At 38.4% G+C, this 20,393-nt stretch overlaps 1 protein-coding gene across 2 annotated transcripts in view; it reads left to right on the top strand.

The window, feature by feature from the left end:
- The window catches only part of tenm1 (teneurin transmembrane protein 1), a 130,359-nt gene that overhangs the window by 95,282 nt on the left and 14,684 nt on the right, over nucleotides 1-20,393 (top strand). For both annotated transcript variants that reach the window (XM_056745641.1, XM_056745642.1), the window contains 6 exons: nucleotides 206-455; nucleotides 1,115-1,135; nucleotides 3,375-3,607; nucleotides 11,337-11,491; nucleotides 14,219-14,585; nucleotides 15,983-16,493. In XM_056745641.1, coding sequence (XP_056601619.1) covers nucleotides 206-455; nucleotides 1,115-1,135; nucleotides 3,375-3,607; nucleotides 11,337-11,491; nucleotides 14,219-14,585; nucleotides 15,983-16,493 — 1,537 coding nt within the window. The remainder of the gene's footprint in view (nucleotides 1-205; nucleotides 456-1,114; nucleotides 1,136-3,374; nucleotides 3,608-11,336; nucleotides 11,492-14,218; nucleotides 14,586-15,982; nucleotides 16,494-20,393) is intronic.

The following is a 20,393-nucleotide window of genomic DNA, read 5'->3' on the forward strand; positions in this document are numbered from 1 at the left end:
AACAAGATAAAAGCCCAGCGCATTTAAATCTAACATCCTTCTTCCCGATCAGTGAATCATTGTTGTTCCCGTGGGCTCGCTAGATGCCGGGTTGTGTCATTTCTTTCCTCGGTTTATGTTTCTACAAGGTCCTTTAGCACAGCCACATTTCATTATCAATAAATAAAAGCTTCAATCTAATACTCGCTCTTTTTCTCTCCTGCAGGTATCCTTCATAAAGGTAATGGAGAGAATGTGTTTATTTCCCAGCAGCCCCTTGTCATCTCAACAGTGATGGGCACAGGGGCGGTCCGTGCGATCCCGTGTCCAAACTGCAACGGCCCGGCCGCCGAGCAGAAATTGTTTGCACCTATCGCTCTCGCCTGCGGTTCTGATGGAAGCGTGTACGTTGGCGATTTTAACTACATCCGCAGGATTCTGTCCAACGGATTCACCATCAGCATCTTAGAGCTCAGGTCGGCTAACAATTGATATGCATTTAAGAAATGTCTTCGTTTTATGTGTATTACACAGATTTTTTACACAATATTTTCTATTTAATGTACGTTTTATTTTTGTTTTCAGTTAATGGATTCAAGGTGGTTCTGATCACGAATCAATACAGTTTCCTTGTGTGACTTTAGTGCGTGCTAGTGAATCATTTTATCTTTATGAAATATTAGAAAATGTCCTGCATTAGAAACACCCCTCATCCCAAAACCCCACCCTACACAAAGATGAAGCAGAAGTGTCATCTCAGTGGCGTCAAAATTGTCATGTGCAATGTTAACAAATTTGCCATCTTACATAGCAAACTAATGATTGACAACTGCTTATGAAGCTGAACATAGTATTAACTTGAATGGCCCGACTGGCTCAACCTCCTGATTTCCATATATGGGCTGTAATGTACATGCACAAAATGATTGATAGGCCTCAATGTCTTCTGATTGGCTAAAAAATATTTTTTGCTGTTTGTAGAGTCTAGTGCTGCCACAAAGACAATTTTGATGGTAATTTGTCAGTAAAAATGTACTTGCAGCACCTTTACAATGACAAAAATGCTTTCATACCTAAATATGCACAATGTTAACTTATATTTTTATTGTTCACTTTTGTCATCCTGCACATCCAGAAATCGTGACATAAGACACAGGTATGTCCCTTTTCAGAATCTATACCATCTATACCATCAGAATCTGTCATTTGTCAATACACTGTTGTATCCAGGCTAGAATTCATCGTTTTTATTTAGAATCCCTATCCATTCATGCATCAACCTTGGAGGAAGTAAAGGTTTAATGTGACTCAGGTCTCAAGTGTGTGAAATGCAAAAGAACACGGTTAAAGACAGCAGTCCCTTTAGTAAGTCGCTGTGAACAAGTGATTTGAATCAGATCTTTTTAAAGAACTTTTTTCCATTAAAAGAATGATAATGTATTCAGCGTATTGCAACATTACTCATCAAGGTTGCATCACTTTAGTTCTCCAAACACAAATATTTCTAAAGGCTACAGAACAGGGAATTCAGGTACTGTAAACTTGGACCGGTTTCGTTGTTGAGATGCGGTCTAATCTTTCTAAATTTAGTCTGTTAGTAAGACAAAAACTGTTCTTTATCTTCTAATAAATTTGAGCATTTTGTAATTAATGCAACGAGTATTTGAGTGATATGATTAAAAACAGTTCCCTGATTCCTTAAACTTCACTTGCATTTTCTCTAATGATTAAAAGGAGTAGTTCACCTTCAAAATGAAAATTCTGTCATCATTTATCAAACCTGTATGACTTTTGTCTTCTTCAGGATACAAAAAATATATTGTGTGAAAAATGTTTGTAACGGATTCAGTTCCTTTGTAACCAATGCAAGTGAATGGGGCGCTGTTAACGCATTATTCAAAATATCTTCTTTTGTGTTCTGCGGAAGAAAGAAAGTCATGCAGGTTTGAGATGCCAAAAGGTGAGTAAATGATGACAGAATATTCATTTTTGGGTGAACTACTCCTTTAAATTGCCCTTTTCACATTCTTTATTTCATAATTTGCTTGTTTTTATTTCTTTGAAATTCGAATCAATACTTTGTTTTTAAAATCACAGTTTTTTACTTTTTTCACCATTCATGTTTATTTACCTCTGCGTTTGTACTATTGTCTGAATTCATGTGTGAATGTGTGTGCGTGTGTCACACGGTGGCTACCATTACTTGTAATCTTTGGCGTGTGGTCAGGAATCCATCCGAGGTGTTTTTCCGGTCGATGGATTGAACACTCACGGCTTTTCTCAGCAAAGCGCCGTCAGCGTCGCACCGCAGTCTCCCTCTTATCGGCTAGATCTTCCGCGTTTCATGTGAATTTAAAAACGGCGCCCCCCGCAGAGAGGAAGTTAGAGTGCGGTATAGACCTCTGCCCCACAGACTACACAGACAAGCAAACTGTAATCCTTTATCTTTGTCTGTGTGCGCGTGTTTGCGCACAGTATTACATCCCACAGCAAGGGGGAAATCCTACCTTCAGCCGACTTTTGGAGATAAAGCTTCAGATCAAACCGAGGTCTGATTAAACGGATTCAAAAAACATGCTGTATTAACATTTCCATTTCCTCAATCCGTCTGTAAACACAGAGAGTTTGGGGTGGGACTTTTGCCACTTATTGGATATACGCTGAAGAGTATGTGGGATATAAGTGCACTTACAGATGGTGAATGTGATCTTAAAGTTCTTGAACCTGCATCACCTTCATAAGCCCATTTACATTCATGAATTTGCATTTTGTACGTTTTATTCACAGTCTAAAGATACAGATTTTGCACATCTCATGACCTTGGTAATCGGTAACCAAAGCTATATCTAGCCCCTACCAAAACGATACGGTACTAAATGTCAGAGCAGTTGACTCATATTTTTCCAAGCCCAGCACGACTCATAAGCCACAGGTGATGCACCAGAGGATTTGTTGTGCTCCGTCTGAGCGAGTGCGACACACGCCTTTTTGTAAACAATTGCCAATAACATTGTTCTGATGTCAGAAGACAAAAGCACTCGCATATTTTTGGCGGGACTCTTTTGGGAAGACTCTAGTTTTGTTCCGCCTCAGGAAAAATGAAAAACAGGCAGCAAGGTAGATTTGCTCTAAAGGCAGGACAGAATAGCAGAAAGCAGGAAGAGAAGATTATGGACTGTCGGGGGTCTAATGCGCCGGAGGGGTGGAGGTTTGATCAGGATTTGAGTACAGAATGATTGAGATGTGTGAAAGGCACTGACACCTGGAAGGTTTTTACTCCAACCTTGTATGTGTGGTTCATTTTTTGTATGGATTTAGACTATAGAGTGTTTTCAGCACAAGGAAGTTGCCAGTATGTGTTGCCAAGCCTTGTCATACAGACTCTCCCTCCACAGCTCCAGTCCTGCTCATAAGTATTACCTGTCTATGGATCCCGTGCGCGAGTCGCTCTACCTGTCGGACACCAGCAGCGGGAAGCTGTACCGCCTAAAGACTCTTACTGAGCCCAAGGATCTCAGCAGGAACGTGGAGGTGGTGGCTGGCAGCGGGGAGCAGTGCACACCCTTCCATCCGAACCAGTGTGGAGACGGAGGCAAAGCCACTGAAGCGGCTCTCAGCAACCCTAGGGGTAAGACTCCGACACGCACATATGGGCACTTGCTGTTTTCACACAGCTTTGATTTGTTTTAGAAATACAATCTTTAGGACTGACTGTTTGCACTGTCATTTTGCAAACGGTGAAATCTGATCGTGTGTTCAGAATGCGTGGCCAACATCCTGTGAATGACTTAAAGGGAGAGTTCACACAACTCATATCTGTCATCATTTATTAACCCTCATGTCATTCAAGATCAGAAAGTGTTTTTCTGTGGAACACAAAAGAAGATATTTTGAGGAATGTCTCCATACGTTGGAAGTCAGTGGGGGCCAATGGGTGTTTGGTTAGCGACATTCTTCAAAATATCTACTTCTGTGTTCCGCGGAAGAAAGAAAGTCATACAGGTTGGGAATGACAAGAGAATGAGTAAATGGTGAAAAAAAATCTCTTGAAGCATCATAAACCAAGCCATTTTTGAGGAAAGGATTTATCTGACCTCTGGCGATCGGTGGTGGCAGCAATCTATCTCTCTTGCCCCCCGCCTCCAAGCGGTTGGGGACCTGAAAGCTCTCCTCCTTTTCGTTCTAATGGGCTGACGTGCACGCAGCTAAGCGGATTTGAGGTTTTGCGCATTTTGGAAAAAGCCATAGTTTCTGAAGTCACATAGAGAGAATGTGACAAGAGAGATAGGTGAGAGTGGTTATTGGAGACGGAAAGAGAAAAATAGTGGCATTTTTCAGAACCACGAATGGTAGATGTCTTCCCTCTTTGCTAAATCAGGCGGAGCGGCTGTTAGTCCCGCCTATCCATCACCGCCAGTGTCTCTTTAAATCTGTCAGTCAACCTGATGGACAGATGGGGGAGTGGCTAACAGACACGTATGTTCTCTTATCCTTCAAGGCTCATTGTGCAGTCTTTCTCTCTCACTGACTCATTCACTCGCTCACAGAAACTCAGTCACTCAACTGTCGCAGTTAAAAGCCTCCACTTACTTGTAAACCCCTGAGGATAGAATTCATAAGAATCCCAGTGCAGTAATGTGTGTGTTGTGTGTGTTGCATGTGTGTTTGCGCTTTGATTCCGGACTGTTCTGCTTAGATAGAGGAAGCGAATGCAGAGTTTCAGATCACTGTCTTTATAGTAAATCGCATTTAAAACTGATTTAAGCCTTTTACACACACTTCAACGATCAATATGCATTTTTTTTTCACGAAACTGACGGATAAAAGCCTTCCTTTGTGTTTCTGGGTGTAGAATATCCCTTCTCGCTTTGTTAAAGTTTTTCCACTGAAGTCTATTATCTTTAAGAGGCTCTGACCGAAATGCTGAGCACTTCAATAACTGCAATCCGACCTTCTGTGTTCTCAGGCTATGAGGGGCTCCACACAAATACACCGCAATAAAGGATTAAAGGGATAGTTCGGCCAAAAATGAAAACTCTGTCATCATTTATTCGTCCTCACGTCGTCCGGACCTGTGCGCTTTTCTTTCTACCGCAAAGCAGGAAATGAGGATTTCAAAGTATTGTGGTGGTTGCTCTTTTTTAATTCAATTTACGTTGAATGGGGCTTTCGAGCTTAGGAACAGACGCAAAAGAGCCATAAGGGCCTGATCAGACAGAACTCGTCTTTTGGTGTGAGACACGCCTATTTTGAATTGTTTTCAATTGGCGCTGATTATGCGCGCCGAGCGTTTCTGCCGCCTGCTGTGCCTCGCGTTTAGGAGGAGCGCTCTGAGCACCCGAAGTTGAAAAAAGCTCAACTCTGAGCAGAAAAGCGCTTGAGGTCATGTGCACTTTTTATCATTGTCCAATGAGTGGAGGGGGCGGGGCTTCCCTTGTGGCAACGGAAGTTTACCGATGCTCGGAACACCTGGAGACGTGGAGGAGAAACTTGTGGTTGTTTCCCGGAGCCCGGCCATAATCCTTTACTGACAGGACAGCTGTTTCGGTGGCTTTTCTAAGAGTCACCAAAAGAGCATCGCGTTTTCAAACATGAAAAGCACGTTCTGTGTGATCGCACCCAAAAACTGTCATATAATTCAAAATATTAAAGGGATAGTTTACCCAAAATGTAAAATTCATGTACTCATGGCATTCCAATCCTTTTTCAACATATATATACAGTATATATATATATATATATATAGCCATACAATAACTAAAATTAAATGTAAGTTTAAGCTTTCTTTTGAGTTGTGAATCTTTGTGAATGAATAACAGAAGCAGCATTTTCCAAATTGTTCTTCTGGGTTGAAAATTGATTGAATCTGTTAATCCAATTCACAATACTGAACGATTCTTCTTCTCCATCTTTAATTCAAAGTTCCGGTCGAAGTGGTTAGAGGGATGGATAATCCAAAATTAACAATTTAGTCAGTGTTTTCCAGCCTCTCCTATCACATGACTTCAGACATCTCAGATTCTAGCGCTATATTAATAATGTTCTCCGTGCACCATTTTGAAACTTGAAAACTTTAATCCCCATTCAATGTAATTGCATGGAGGATAAGGACCAGTAGAAAATCCTCCTGTTGTGCATCACGGTGGAAAGAAAGCAGAGGTTTGCCACAACACGAGAGTGAATAAATAATAGCAGAATTTCCGAAGAACAGAACTAATCCTATAACATCTCTGTGACGGTTCTCTGTTAATTCCGCTAAATGTATCTGTAACGCTGATATTTGTCATTCATACATGAGTCTTGACAGTTCTGTGCAGTAGACTTTGGCTCGCTGTTGATTCAATTAATCTCAATATACAGAATGTTTTTATAATCAATATCTTTTTATACACATAGAAAGTCAGAGTGATGCAGTATTGATCCCTGCAGCACACCAGCATCTTCCTTGACTATGATCTCTTTAGTGTGGCATTCAGGTTGCTTCAACCTCCAAAGGCCCAGGGCTTCACGCAGCGAACCAGTAAACAACTCAAAATAAAAAGCTAAATGTGAAGGTAATATAAAATAACAAGGTTCTTTGAAAAGTTATTGTATTTTCAAGGGAGAAATGGTGCGGTTTTGACAAACAATTACAGGAAAATATACGGTGGGATTGACTCTTTCAGCCTCTGTAAATCATAAATTGATAAATGTAATTATTCCAATTATATAACTGTATTTTAAACAATACTATTTTGCATCTATATTAAGCTTATTTTCAGACACCATTACTCTGAACCAGAAATTATGTTTGACTTCTTCTACAAAGGATGTCTAATAAGGGAACCAATAGGAGCACGGCAATTGATGGCATATACTGTATGTGTAAGGGTAAAGTTAGGAATATAATTTTTTTTGTATTTTGGGGCATTTTCATGCCTTTATTGGATAGGAGAGTATATATGAAAAGGACAAGAAAGTACAGGTTGGAGAGAGGGGAATGGAATTCGCAAAGGATCTCGAGTCGGGAATTGACGTTCAGTTAAAAATGATTATGTAAACTGGTCAACATGATATGCAACATAAATATCTTCTTAATTACTGTTCACTTCAGGTTATAAGTAAAAAAAAATTAAGTTCTTGGCAAACCTATAAAGTTTGTTGGGTTTTGTATTGCCTTTTTGTATGCACAGTGTGAGGTATGTGATATGTGTTATAATTAGCGCTGAAAACCATGGACACCGCTGTTTTTGCGACTAAACTTATTGCATATATATTTGTAAGAGTTTCCTCTTCAGATGCAAGCTTTATGGGAGGACAGTATTTAAATTAATCACGTTGCAAGGTTTGCGCTTGCTGCATAATATAACGCCCCAAAAATGCATGTCTTCAACCCTGTACAAATTTGCGCTGTTCTTGGTTGATCGCGTTGGACATTATGGGAATGAGATATTGCGTCTGTGTTTTTTAATGTGCGCATTGTTAGTAAATCACCAGCTGAAATTTCCACTTCCATCAACGTTTTTTTTAAACTGCGCTCTATCGCTATTTTGCCCTGTTTAGTAAATCTGGTAAAATCTCAAGCGGGTCACGCGTACAATCTGACAAGCAAATATAATAAAGTACAGAAAATTCATAATGTTGTAATAACTGTTTATTTCTTCGTTGGTTTTCCATACCCCGAATCCACACACTGGGTTTGTCAAACAGTTCTGTATTAGTTGAGTTCCTGCATTGAAGTGAATTTATTGCACCGCTTCATGATTTTATCAGGCAAACGGAATTGGCACTAAAATCCCTCATACCTGTAGCTGAACTATGGTATGCTTGTCAATGGCTTACATTAAATAAGTTTAATGAGCATCTTAAAGGATTTAGAATCAGATGCAAATCAATACTTACATTAAAGGAGCACATGCTCACAGATACATAAAACACTCTTTGACAATATGTTGCTTTCCAATCCATAGGAAAAACCATCCAAGATGTAAGATGTTATAATAATAACTTGCAGCTGGGGTAGCAATGAGATACATCTGAGACAAATTTGATAACTCCATTACATATGAACGAGCAACCTTTGAGCAATTTATAGTTTTTATCTATACTGTATGTGTGCATTTCTGTGTGTCGGTACATATGATGTTGAAGCTCAAACACCAAAATTTAAGCGAGCTGCACTTCATGATTCAATGAAATCTTTGATTCAGGGTGGAGAGAGATAAAAGGAGAAAAGGGGACATTAATTCACAGCTCCCTGCAGGATACGCTTCTGACTGTCTGGTCTGATGCCAAGCCGAGTTTAAGAGAAATAAAGGGAAAGAAAAAGGAGAACATGAAGAGATTCACTATTCTGCCTGTTTCTAGAAGGGTCAGAGAGAGAAGTGATCCTGAAATCTAAATTTACATAGTCTGCTATTGAATTTTAATGTGTGTGTATGTGTGTGTCATGGCTATCTGCTCCTCTGATCATTTTGAACTCTTCACTTGGATTTGGCATCTTGCAGATGAGTAAGAAATGGAGATTTTGGACCTGGGGTCTCTGTGTCATTCTTCCAGACACTTTGAAGGGCAGAGGGAGGTATGTATATACCCCTCCAACGGCAGCAGGAATAATGAAGCTTGTTATGCTCATTAAGTGGGTAATATGCCTTGTAATTAGCACCCATAACAAGATGCATTTGTTAACAGGCTTACTGAGGTAGAAAGGGTGTGTTCACTCATGTATAAACTGTATGTGTGATTTCTGACACATCGTGATCCATACTGTCAATAGCGTGCGATTTAGATTGCTTTTGAAGGGCTGTACAGTGCTTGTCATGACAACAGAGTAGATCGCTGGGTCAGAGAACTGTGCACCATTTCAGAATCAATAACCAAAAAAGGGGGAAAATCAGGGGCGGAGGTCATACTTTTTTACACTAGTGAATATTTCTCAGAGTGGGTTTATTTTTAAAAGTCAATATACCTTAAAGGTCTGGCTACAAAATAACAGTTATACATTTCCACTGTTATTGAGGTGGGTAAAAGACATCGTATGTTGGGTATATAGCACTGTTACATTTAACTAGTTACTCCCCAACACACAAAATATGAATTACAATATTAATAAAGTCCCTATGAACCGAAAGTTGGGATCATTTTACTTTTTGTAAAAAAGATTTTATCAAAGATTTTGACACTTACGAGTGAAACAGAATTTAGAACATTGCGTTTCTAACTGCAAAGTTGAAGGGGAGGAGTTAACGGATACTCCACCCATGCCGTCTAATTTACGTCATTTGAGATGTATAGTCATGTGATTAGAGTGCATTTTCAGATCTTAACCGAAGTTCATGATGGTACATGAATTTGACCCACACTGATTTACAATGAACGCTACAATATTTCATGAAATGAGGAATTGTAATTTTTACTTATCTGGGACAAAATAAATGTAACTGTAAAGTGTTTACATATAAATTACAAATTTATATTAGCTTTATTACTTAATAATAATTAATATAAATCAATTAATAAATTAAAGTTATGCAAATCTGATTGATTACAAATGGGATTACATCTATGTATTACAATTAAATGAAATTAATTTACTATTAAAAATGCATACATATAAGACACACATACGTTTTTTAATAATAAATTGTTAAAGATTTATTATAAAAAATCTTTTCGTTTCATTTCAGAAAAGCAACTAAAATAAATTGAACATTTATAACTTGTAAAGTGTGTAATTTTTTTCTTTCTTTGAAATGTCACTAAAATCAAAAGTGTGTGCTTTTTATCTTTAAAGTCACTAAAAATACAATTTTATATAAATGTATTGGCAAACAAATATAATAAAAATAGCTTTTTTTTAAAAGTTGGCAGGGCAATATGAAAAGTTGCTAAATCAGAAAACAAATTAGTAAGTTGGCATCAATACCCCAAAAACATTGAAATAACGAGAAGTTTTAAAATCTGGATTTCTTCTGGTTCGTAATTAAAATACCAACTTTTATAAAGCCCTTAGAACAGAATAGATTTGGTTATAGATGTACAACTTCTTTCATATTGGAAAGCTTGGAGATATTATAAATTATGCATACTTAGTTTGCAAATTGCTGGCCTGAAAAGTAGGCTGCGACTAGTGAAGTACGCAGTGTGTCATTATAGGTGATTTATCCATATGGAGGTTTTTACCTTTAACGATAGTAATCAGTGTGAGCTGTCATTGCACTGAAATGTGTGTGTGTATCTACATAATACTTTCAACTCAAATTTGTCAAAAGCTAAATCTAACCTATTTTTCCTCTTAGGACACTAAGAACGTCCTCCTTGGTAAACACACTTAACAAGTTTTTATATTTTCTAAAAATAGAAATGGTTTTCCTTTTTTTTGTGTTGATGTACAGTCATTTTAATGTACAGACCAGTAGAATTCAACGGTATTTCCCCGTTTACATCCTGTATCTGATTAAATGTGTCTTTGTGACTCCATCTTTAACTGAATAAATCGGCTTGGTGAAAACAAACCAATATGTCTGCTTATCTCTTTGATTCTCATTAGAGAAAGAGAGAGCGAGCGAATAAAGAGAGCAAATTAGAGAAGGGAGAAAAAAGCCGCAAACAAACACACACACACACACAGCCATTTGCCATAACAATCTATGATGTGTGTGAGAGTGATTGTTATATAAGCCTCAGTTCAGAGTGAAATCCCTCTGGAGAGCCAAAATATCACTAAACCACACGCCGCAAATAACATTCATAACCTTTGTGTTTGTGCATGTGTGTACGGTGTTTTGAAGGTGCGCTTGTGATTTGCTCCATTTAAGCCATACAAAAGAAAGATCGGTGGAACAGGCTTATTTAAAAGGAACAATAACAATAACTGATGGCGTTTCCCATCTTCCTGTTTGTGTGCTAGGGATAACGGCCTGGAGGTGTATTTGAGCTTAAGATCTGCTTTAATTAAATTGTAATAATGTATGTTTGTTGACAGCACGCTTTAAACGCAAACTCAAGACGCTGTGAAGAACTCAAGGTGATTTCCAGACATTCCAACAGAATAAGACATACGAAACGGAAGAAAAAACACGAATGAACGATGAAAAAATACAGTTGTGTTTTGCATACCTAATGCCATTTAGAATAAATCTGCATATATTTAAGATCATACGCGAGCAGTGTGATCACAGACAGATTATTACTGCCTGAGACAGTCAGAGAAAGAGAGAGATATAAATGATCTCTCCTTATTACACTGTTTCTCATCATCTGCCGGTAGGCTGCTGCTGCTTTGACGATGCAAATGTAACGTTATTTGTTACGGCAATAAAACGCATTGAAACTGAAGGAGAGAAAAATGATGGTGTATGTGTCTTGTTGTCCTGCAGGTATCGCGGTGGACAAGCACGGGTTCATTTACTTTGTTGACGGATCAACGATCCGTAAGATTGATGACAAAGGAGTGATAACAACTATTATTGGGTCAAACGGACTCACCTCCTCCCAGCCAATCAGCTGTGACTCCAGAATGGACATTAGCCAGGTAAACATACATGCATGAATGCTTAATGTATGTATTTAATATCATTACATTAGATCAAAATATAACATAACATTACAGTATACTATTTATGCTACCATTTGTAAGCAGTTTTAAAAGCACTTTAAGGCAAAGATGTAGAATTGCCAAAGAAAATTTTGTGTCAATTCCAATTTCACAGTGACACATTAACATTTGGTCATTTCAATACCATCACTTTTCAATACTCTACATGGGACATAATTGATAAAATACAATTAAAATTGTATTATATATATAGTTTTTTTTTATAAACTATAGAATATTTGAAAAAAATTGCAATTAATCACATACAGAAAAACTGTTTACATAATATATGTATGTGTACAGTGCAATATTCATTTTGTATTTATAACCACATACATGTAAACATATTTAGGAAATATTTACATGTATTTATTTATATTTACCAATCATTTAAATTATAAGAATAAATGTTTCGTTTTAATATTTTCTATTCTTCTTAAATATAAGCATACATGTGTATGTGTTTATAGATAGAAAACTAATATGCACAATACATAGAGATACATTTTAAATAATATAATATAACATAATATCACTTTTTTTGGGATGCGATTAATCACAAATAATCGTTTGACAACCGTATTAAAAATACATAGTAAACATTACTGACAGTAAAAATATATTTCAAACATGTTTTTAGGTTTTACAGCTGTGTCCCCAGTGTCAGATATTTTTGTAAGTAATATTAAAGCTTATATAAATATAAAACTAATCATCAGGACCCTCCAAAATGTACCTGCTATGAATTTGACAAAGTAACACGGGTGTATCGTGGGTATTTTTTGTTACATTGTTCATATGTTGTTCTTTTTTTGTAAGTCCTATTATTTCTTTTCGGTAACCTTTTTTATCCCATGTCTCAGGAGCCAGTGTAGTTTTCCCATCACACACTTATAGAAATGGTCTGAACAAGACCCAGAACTGAAGCTAAAGATGAAGAAAACCCTACATACCCACCCCACACAGCAGGAGCCGGAAGACATCTCTCTCCTTCACTGTCTCTTTCTTTCAACCTTTCTTTTAGCTCAACAGGATTCCCACACACACAGTTTCTGGTGTTCACCTCAAGAGTGAGAAAATGCTGATACTGGAGGTCTCTCTGGTGCTTCTGAGTTACATTATACGGCTTGCAGCAACATCCTTACTTTTCTTTTATCCGCCTCTCGTTCTGCCTCTCTCCGTGGGGCTTTCTTTCTTTTTCTGCACCTTCCATTTTGAGCACTAAACTCTTCAAGCATTTTCTAAACATTTCCTAGCAATTCAACATCTTTGCTTAAAAGTGCTCTTAAAACAGTTATTTTTCTTCTTTCTCTCTCTCTCCGTCTCTCTTACCCTCTCACTCTTGCTCTCTCTCCCTGCAGTTTAACACGGTGTGTCCTCATTAAAACTGCAGGACTGCTCTCCCTTTAAAGTCAGCCACAATTCCTTCTACTACTGAATAGCATCAATTTTTGGCAGACCGTCTCTTGATTTCTATTTCATTTCCTTCCTCTCTACGTCTCTCTCTCACTCATGCACACACACACACGCTACGCTTCTCCACAGTTCATCCGGTGGGGTGTGTTGTGTGTGAATAAGAATCAGACAGTGAGGAGAGAGAGAACGAGAGAGGGAAATGAGGTGCCGCAGGCCACTGGGTAAAAGAAGCTCTGAAATCTGCATAATTCCCTGCATGCCTGGGATATATGACACACTTCACACTGAATACTGTCCGGCTGTCGGGCAGCTGTGGACACACACACATAGCCCATATGCATTTTTATTTACCTCGCTGTACATTTGAGGTGGATGTTTTAACCAACATTTTGTAACACAATACGTGTCATTTTACATCATGAGAAAGGGTATACATTGCTTTTGTCATTTTCATGGAAATTACAAAAGAATATATACATGCAGTAGCAGTTATATTAAATTAAGTAGACATGAAATTATATAATGTATAGTTTAGTATTAAATGTATATCTTGAATGCACTGTAAGTCGCTTTAGATAAAAGCGTCTACATTTACATTTAGTCATTTAGCAGACGCTTTTATCCAAAGCGACTTAGAAGTTGGGTAAACAATGAAAGCAATTGGGTCAACATTAGGACAAATAAAGCATATTTGAAATAAAAACACGTCTCACAAAGTCTACTACAGTGTACAGAGCTAATTTTATATATTTATTTTACTATATTTCTTCTATTTTTTATAGATAGCCTATTACCGTCTAGTACTGTATGTGTCAATGTTTGTAATGTGGCAATATATACCATTTGTATACAGGCAAAATGTCAAATGCTCTTACGAGTCACTTTGGATAAAAGTGTCTGCTAAGTGAATAAATGCTAAATGTAGTATCTATGAAGTAGTGTCTGTTTTAGATTAACATGGAAATGAATGCAAGAATTAAATACAGTACTTCACAAACGAAAATTGGCCAGTGGATTTTTTGCTTTTTACGTAGAACTAAATTGGGCAAAAGATACGACAGCAAATGAAAAACAAGTCTGTTCATCTGTAAAATGACAGCTGCATGACATTATGTGACACTCAGACTTAAAAAAAGTCCAAACATTCTTTACTGGACCAGATTTGGTGGATCTTTTTCAGCTTCGAGTGTAGCATCTACGTCCCCAAAGCATGTCAGAATCTAATAATATACGTTTGTGTTTTCACAGGTGCGTTTAGAATGGCCCACCGATCTGGCAGTGAGTCCATTAGATAACTCTCTGTACGTGCTTGATAACAACCTGGTGCTTCAGGTCAGCGAGTCCCAGCAGGTGCGCGTGGTTGCCGGGCGACCCATCCACTGCCCCATGGCCAGTATCGAGCCTGTGCTTCTGGGAAAAGCAGCGGTACGTTCAGTGCTGGAGGGGGCAAAGGCGATTGCTGTCAGCCAACAAGGGACGCTGTACATCGCCGAAACTGACGACAGGAAGCACAGCCGTGTACAGCAAGTGTCCACGAATGGAGAAATGGTTGTAATCGCGGGGGCCACCAGTGAATGTGATTGTAAGATTGACCCCAGCTGCGAGTGTTTCTCAGGTGAGACAGGTCACTTCCTTTAAAGGAGCCTGCGCATATTTTCGATGTCAACATTTTTTGTAAAGGAGGAGTAAACCATTAAAGATCACGTATCACAGGCTGTTTCTGCCAATCTCATTTTAATGTTGAGTACCTATACAGTAGTGTTGGATACGTCATATCTTCAAAGAGTATTTACTTTGATCAAATTTATAAAAGAGAAATACAACACATCATCACATTAATCCCTTCATGTTTTGTACATTATGAGCGTACACACCGATTGCCAACAAAACACAGACGTATGACTTAGTTTGACTTACCTCAGGCTGTTCATGTCCGGTATCTTTTAGCACTGGGACCGCAGCATCTATCAGTTTCAAACGATCTCCAATCCAGCGTTATATCCATCACTAATATAACATCCATCACTGAAATGCCGTGAACAAACAGACACACCTCAACTTCACTACCGCAAGAGTAACAAGCTGCAGCGCATTCCATCTTGACTAAGTGCAGATACTCTTGATTTAGTCTCGCTCGGCGGTTGCCTCGTGGGCGGGCTCTTTCTTTCGCCTTGCTGCTCTTTTCCGGGAGGATGGCCAATAAAAGGAGTATTCCTTTGACGACACAGGGATTGAGAACTATAAAAAAACTTTCAAGTTGGAGTGCTGGGGGAGTGTATCAAGGACAGAAATACTACTTCATACCTCCAACTTCTTTTTTAACAAGTTGACCATGTTAAGCATGGGAAGCCAGAATGTTTAATAGTGTAAAGAAGTCAGAATGCATTACAGCATGTACCCGCATGATAAATATGTGTTTTACATGGTGGCTTCATAAATCATGTTGAATTATTTTCACTTTCTCTGCCAGCGTCTAAAAAAAAAGTGCCAGATTTTTGAGGATTTTTACAAAAATTTCTGAATATTTTCTTTAAAAAAAATATGAACCTAAAATATATAAAATGTACTACTTAGTTATAGTATATATATATATATATATATATAGATTATATTTAGTTTTCTTTTTTTTACCTGGATTGTGGGTAGCATTTTATGCAACAAAAGAAATTCATAAGATAAACAAAACATACTGTTGAGTATTTTATTGCTTTTGAATCTGTTGATGCTTTACTCTTTCAAAAGATCAAATGACGTTTTGTCAACATAATATTGACATCCTACACAGAATGACTATTCGATACAGTCAGCTAAACTTTATCTTGCTCATTTTATCTTAGTAAGATATCAACATTTAATTCACATTTCAATTTGTCTACAAAAAGTTGGTTTGAAGTTATACAATAATTATTTTTCCTAAGCCACTGACCCCATTAGGGTCATGACCCCTATGCACAAAGCCCAACCCCCATTGACTAATGGACCAAATTTGTTTTTATTTTGTTGGATCTATAGGTGATGGAGGTTACGCTCGCGATGCCAAGCTAAAGTCTCCCTCCTCTCTTGTCGTTTCTCCTAATGGCTCCCTATATATCGCCGACCTCGGGAACGTGCGCATTCGCCGGCTCGCCGCTAACCATCCGCAGCTGTCTCCCGAGGGTCTGTACGAGCTCACATCGGTAGCAGACCAGGAGCTCTACTTGTTCAGTCCAAACGGTACTCACCTCTTCACCCGCAGCCTGGTGACGGGGGACTACCTGCTTAACTTTACGTACACCCCTGAGGGCCACCTGAGCAGCATTGCAAACAGGGAGGGCACGATAGCGCAGTTAAGGCGGGATGCTAATGGCGTGCCCCTGTGGCTGGTAGCCCCGGGCGGGCAGGTGTACTGGCTGACCATTAGCAATGCAGGAATGCTTAAACGCATCTCTGCCTTGGCGCACGACCTGGCGCAGATCAGTTACTACGGCAACACGGGACTGCTCGCCACCATCAGCAATGAAAACGGCTGGACCACCGTCTACGAGTAAGTGATGCCCTGTTCTTGTCTCTATCGCTTTTGTCTTCACAAGAGTTTGCTTCATTGTTTGATTTATAGGTGCATGTTATAGCGCGATCTGTCTTCGTTTTTTTGTGTGTCATCTCCTGTCGTCGCTTCTTTTAGTGTCTATTTGGCCCTCCGTCACGCACACACACTTTCACACATGCACACGCACAGATTGCCAATTTTATTAGCGGGAATAGTGGCGAGTTTCTTTTTTATATAAACAATATTCCATCCCAGCATAGATTAATCTTTACCATTTTGTAATCTAATAGCGCTTGATCAGAATTTATCATAAAGAAAATAATCTAATAGATTGTGATCAACAGCGTTACCTCAGGTTGTCTAGAACTGTGGAGCACTTCGATTTCTTACCCTGCGTGATACCCTGCTGCAGTGAAAATCACTCTGCCTTAATCAAACCAGTAAAGAAAGAACTCTGTATCCTCTTCGGATTTCAGTATAAAAGAGTCTGGGTACCTGCGAGCGTGCGTGTGTGCATTCTGTTTGCATGGGCGTTTTCAGGGATTTTTTGAGACTGAGCTGCAAGTTCTAATTTAGTGTGAAAATGTCAGGGGCTTCTTTTGCTCGCGCTCTTTCTCTCCTTTTTGTTTGATCAACTCGGTGACCTTTCGCACGCTGTGTTTACACACACACATAAAGTACACACTTGCACGCACACATATAAGCCTACACGTTCTCATGCAGCTCGGGGTGTTGTGTCGAGGCAGATCACATGCAGGTTGGTTCTGTTGAGAGACATTGCCCCCTGCTGGCACGTACTCTATAGAAGAAACTGTACTCCATCACTAAACTGCATCCTCGCGTGGTTCAGGGAAAACTCTCAGATTTGTTCTGCACGCCTTAGTGGGCTGAGATAAATGATGTTTTGTTTGTTTTGTTGTTTATTCCTGCAGAGTTTCAAAACTGAATGAGCTGCCTATTTAAGATAGTATTTTACAATAATTCATATTTAATACATGATTTAATTTAAACAAATAACATCATATATTTGTCATCCCTGAAAACCCAAGCCTGAGACTTTAACTTGAAAATTTGTTTATAATATTTTACTGTCTTGTTATTCCAAACCTGTATGACTTTCTTTCTTCTGCAAAACACAAAGGGAGATATTTTGTAGAACGTCAGTAACCAAACAACATCGGTCCCCATTGACTACCATTGTGTGGACAGAACCACTGATTTCGCATTTCTTTTGTGTTTCACTGTAGAAAAAGCCATTTTCAGGTTTTGAATAACATGACTGTGTAATGATGAAGGGATGTGTGAGCTTTCCCTAAAAAATTTTAGTAAAAAAATAGCATGGTTAACAACCAGGGAAAAGATGTGGTTACCTGTTCATTTACTGATAGAAGAATGCAGACATTTCTTATTGAGTGGGCATTCAGAAAGAGCAAGAGACACTTGCCTTCAGATTGTTTAGTTGATTTATTTCAGGTGAACGTTCTTTTGTTGCCAATTAAAAAGAAGTAAATTCCTCTCTAAAAGTTCAGATTTTTGTGAGTGGCACAAGACTTGACATTAAATGATTTGATACTTGACTAACACTCCTCAAACACTTACATTTACATTTAGTCATTTAGCAGACGCTTTTATCCAAAGCGACTTACAAGTGGGGTAGATAATGGAAGCAATTAGGACAGCATAAGTACAACAAAAGCATAAGTGCAATCAAAAAGAAGACTAGTCTCATATAACCTAACACAGTATACGGAACCATTCATTCATATTTTTTTTTTTTTTTTTTTTAAGAGTAGAGAAGAAAAGAGTAGAGAAGAAAAGAGTCACTTGACTTAGACTCCTTACATTACCTACATGAAACACTCACTTGAATGTCCGACATGAGTGATTCATCCTAAAGACTTCAAACTTGCCTTATAGACTTCTTTTATGATAAAGGAATGTACTTACATTTTGATTTTGGTTCTTCAAAGTATAAATCAGGCTTAAAGCGCCGCCAAACAAAGTTCCCAAATCCTCATGAAAGTAAAAGCTAGAAAGACATAGTGCATCAACAGGATTGAGTCAAGCGCTCACAGAGGAGATGTGTCTTTAGAACAGACTCGGCTGCTCGGATACGGCTCGGGAAGATAATTCCACCAGCGACAAACAGTGAAAGTTAAGGAAGGTGATGACTACCTGACTGCAGGCTTCTGGAGGGAATGAACATTTGTAAAAGTGTTTGGAAGGAGGTACGAGGCGCTCAGTCTCTCCATGTGAGCAGCAACCAGTGAGGAGAGAGAGACAAAATGTAAATGTTCAAAGATACATATAGATTACTTTTGATGCACAGCTATAGTTAGTGTTTGCTATGGCATGCGTCACTGTTGCTATCAGTAAATAACAGCAGAACGCAAAACAGTGCCCTTGCAAACGCCCACAACATCCTTGCTTTGCGGAAGAGAGCTGAGCACATGCAATGCAAAAAAAACGAAAATCTCATTTAATATACGATTGCAGAGGAGCTCTAATGAGAACTTTGCAAAATCATCAAAATTCCAACAGAAGGCGAGTGGATTAGCAGCTTCCGGCCCATTTCAGGCAGATTAAACATTTCAAGTGAACGAAGACATGGTAGCCTCATGTCTTTGCATCTAAAGCGCACGCCTTTGAAAATCCCTGCAATCTGATCAGATGAAAAGCTTTTTCTGTCTTCGGCATCGGTGTGGGTGGCCAGACACAAGTACATGATATAAATTAGCGTTGACATTGATTGGATGGAAATAAAACAGGGGTAGAGAAGATGTAGGATCTCAGGGGTTGGGTGTTTCTAATTGCTATTCAATCTAGAAATGATGGAGCGAGAGAGAAGAACCAACAAAACATTTCATAATGCGATCCCTGAAATATGATAGCGCTTCACTTTTTACGTGCGTCACGTGGCCGTCCGTGGGGAAGAATATAGATGTGAGGAATCCAAAGGCTGCAATACACTAAATGGCTTTTCAAATCTGAAAAAGAAAGGGGTGAAATTAGTAGGCATCACACACTTTTTTGCTTTGTGTCTACTGAAAAGACTGGGCATCAAACGTTGCCCGACTGTCAAGTCATTCCATAAACAACGAGCCTGCACCGAACCTAACATGTACAATATTTCCATTTTAAAGTTAGAGTGATAGTTCACCCAAAAAATGAAAATACTGTCATCGTTTACTCACCCTGTTGTTATTTCAAACCTGTATGACTTTCTTCGAATAAAAAACAAAAGAAGATATTTTGAAGAACGCACTGGCCCCCGTTCACTTCTGTTGTATGGTCACAAAACCAATGCAAGTGAACTTTTGCATCTGATTGCCATTTCTGTTTGATAAAATTGCAGCTTGCTTTATGTATGTGGGTTGAAGTCAAATTATGTTTCTTTTATTTAGTATGTTTATTAAGTTGTTCTCCTTGTGGAGCTTTCAGTTTAGGTGATTTCATGTTTACTATCCTTATGGGGACACTTGGGAAAAAACAAACACACTAAAAATACTGGATGTGAATTAAACAGTCCATCAAAAGAAAACTCTATGAAACTGTCTTTTGTTTGCTTAAAACAGTGGTTCTATTGTGAGATATCTATATTATGTCTTTATGTGTAAATAATAAACCGGCCTACATACGTCAAGGGGCCGGATTCACAAAACATTCTTAAGAAGAAAATTCTTCTTAACTGACATGTTTTATCTTATATTCAAATGCAAGAAAAATGTTAGGATTGTTACATATCCCCGGAAAAAAACTATTTAAGACAGTCAGATTGATCTTATCAAAAAATTAAGAAGAAGCCAAAATTCTCCAAAACAAAAGCGGTCGTAAATATCATCTTAAAATTACCACAGCCTCAAGGTTGTCTTGAATCTCAAAAGGTAAAATGTTTAA

Source organism: Triplophysa dalaica, chromosome 4, assembly GCF_015846415.1.
Source record: "Triplophysa dalaica isolate WHDGS20190420 chromosome 4, ASM1584641v1, whole genome shotgun sequence".
Lineage (NCBI taxonomy): Eukaryota > Metazoa > Chordata > Actinopteri > Cypriniformes > Nemacheilidae > Triplophysa > Triplophysa dalaica.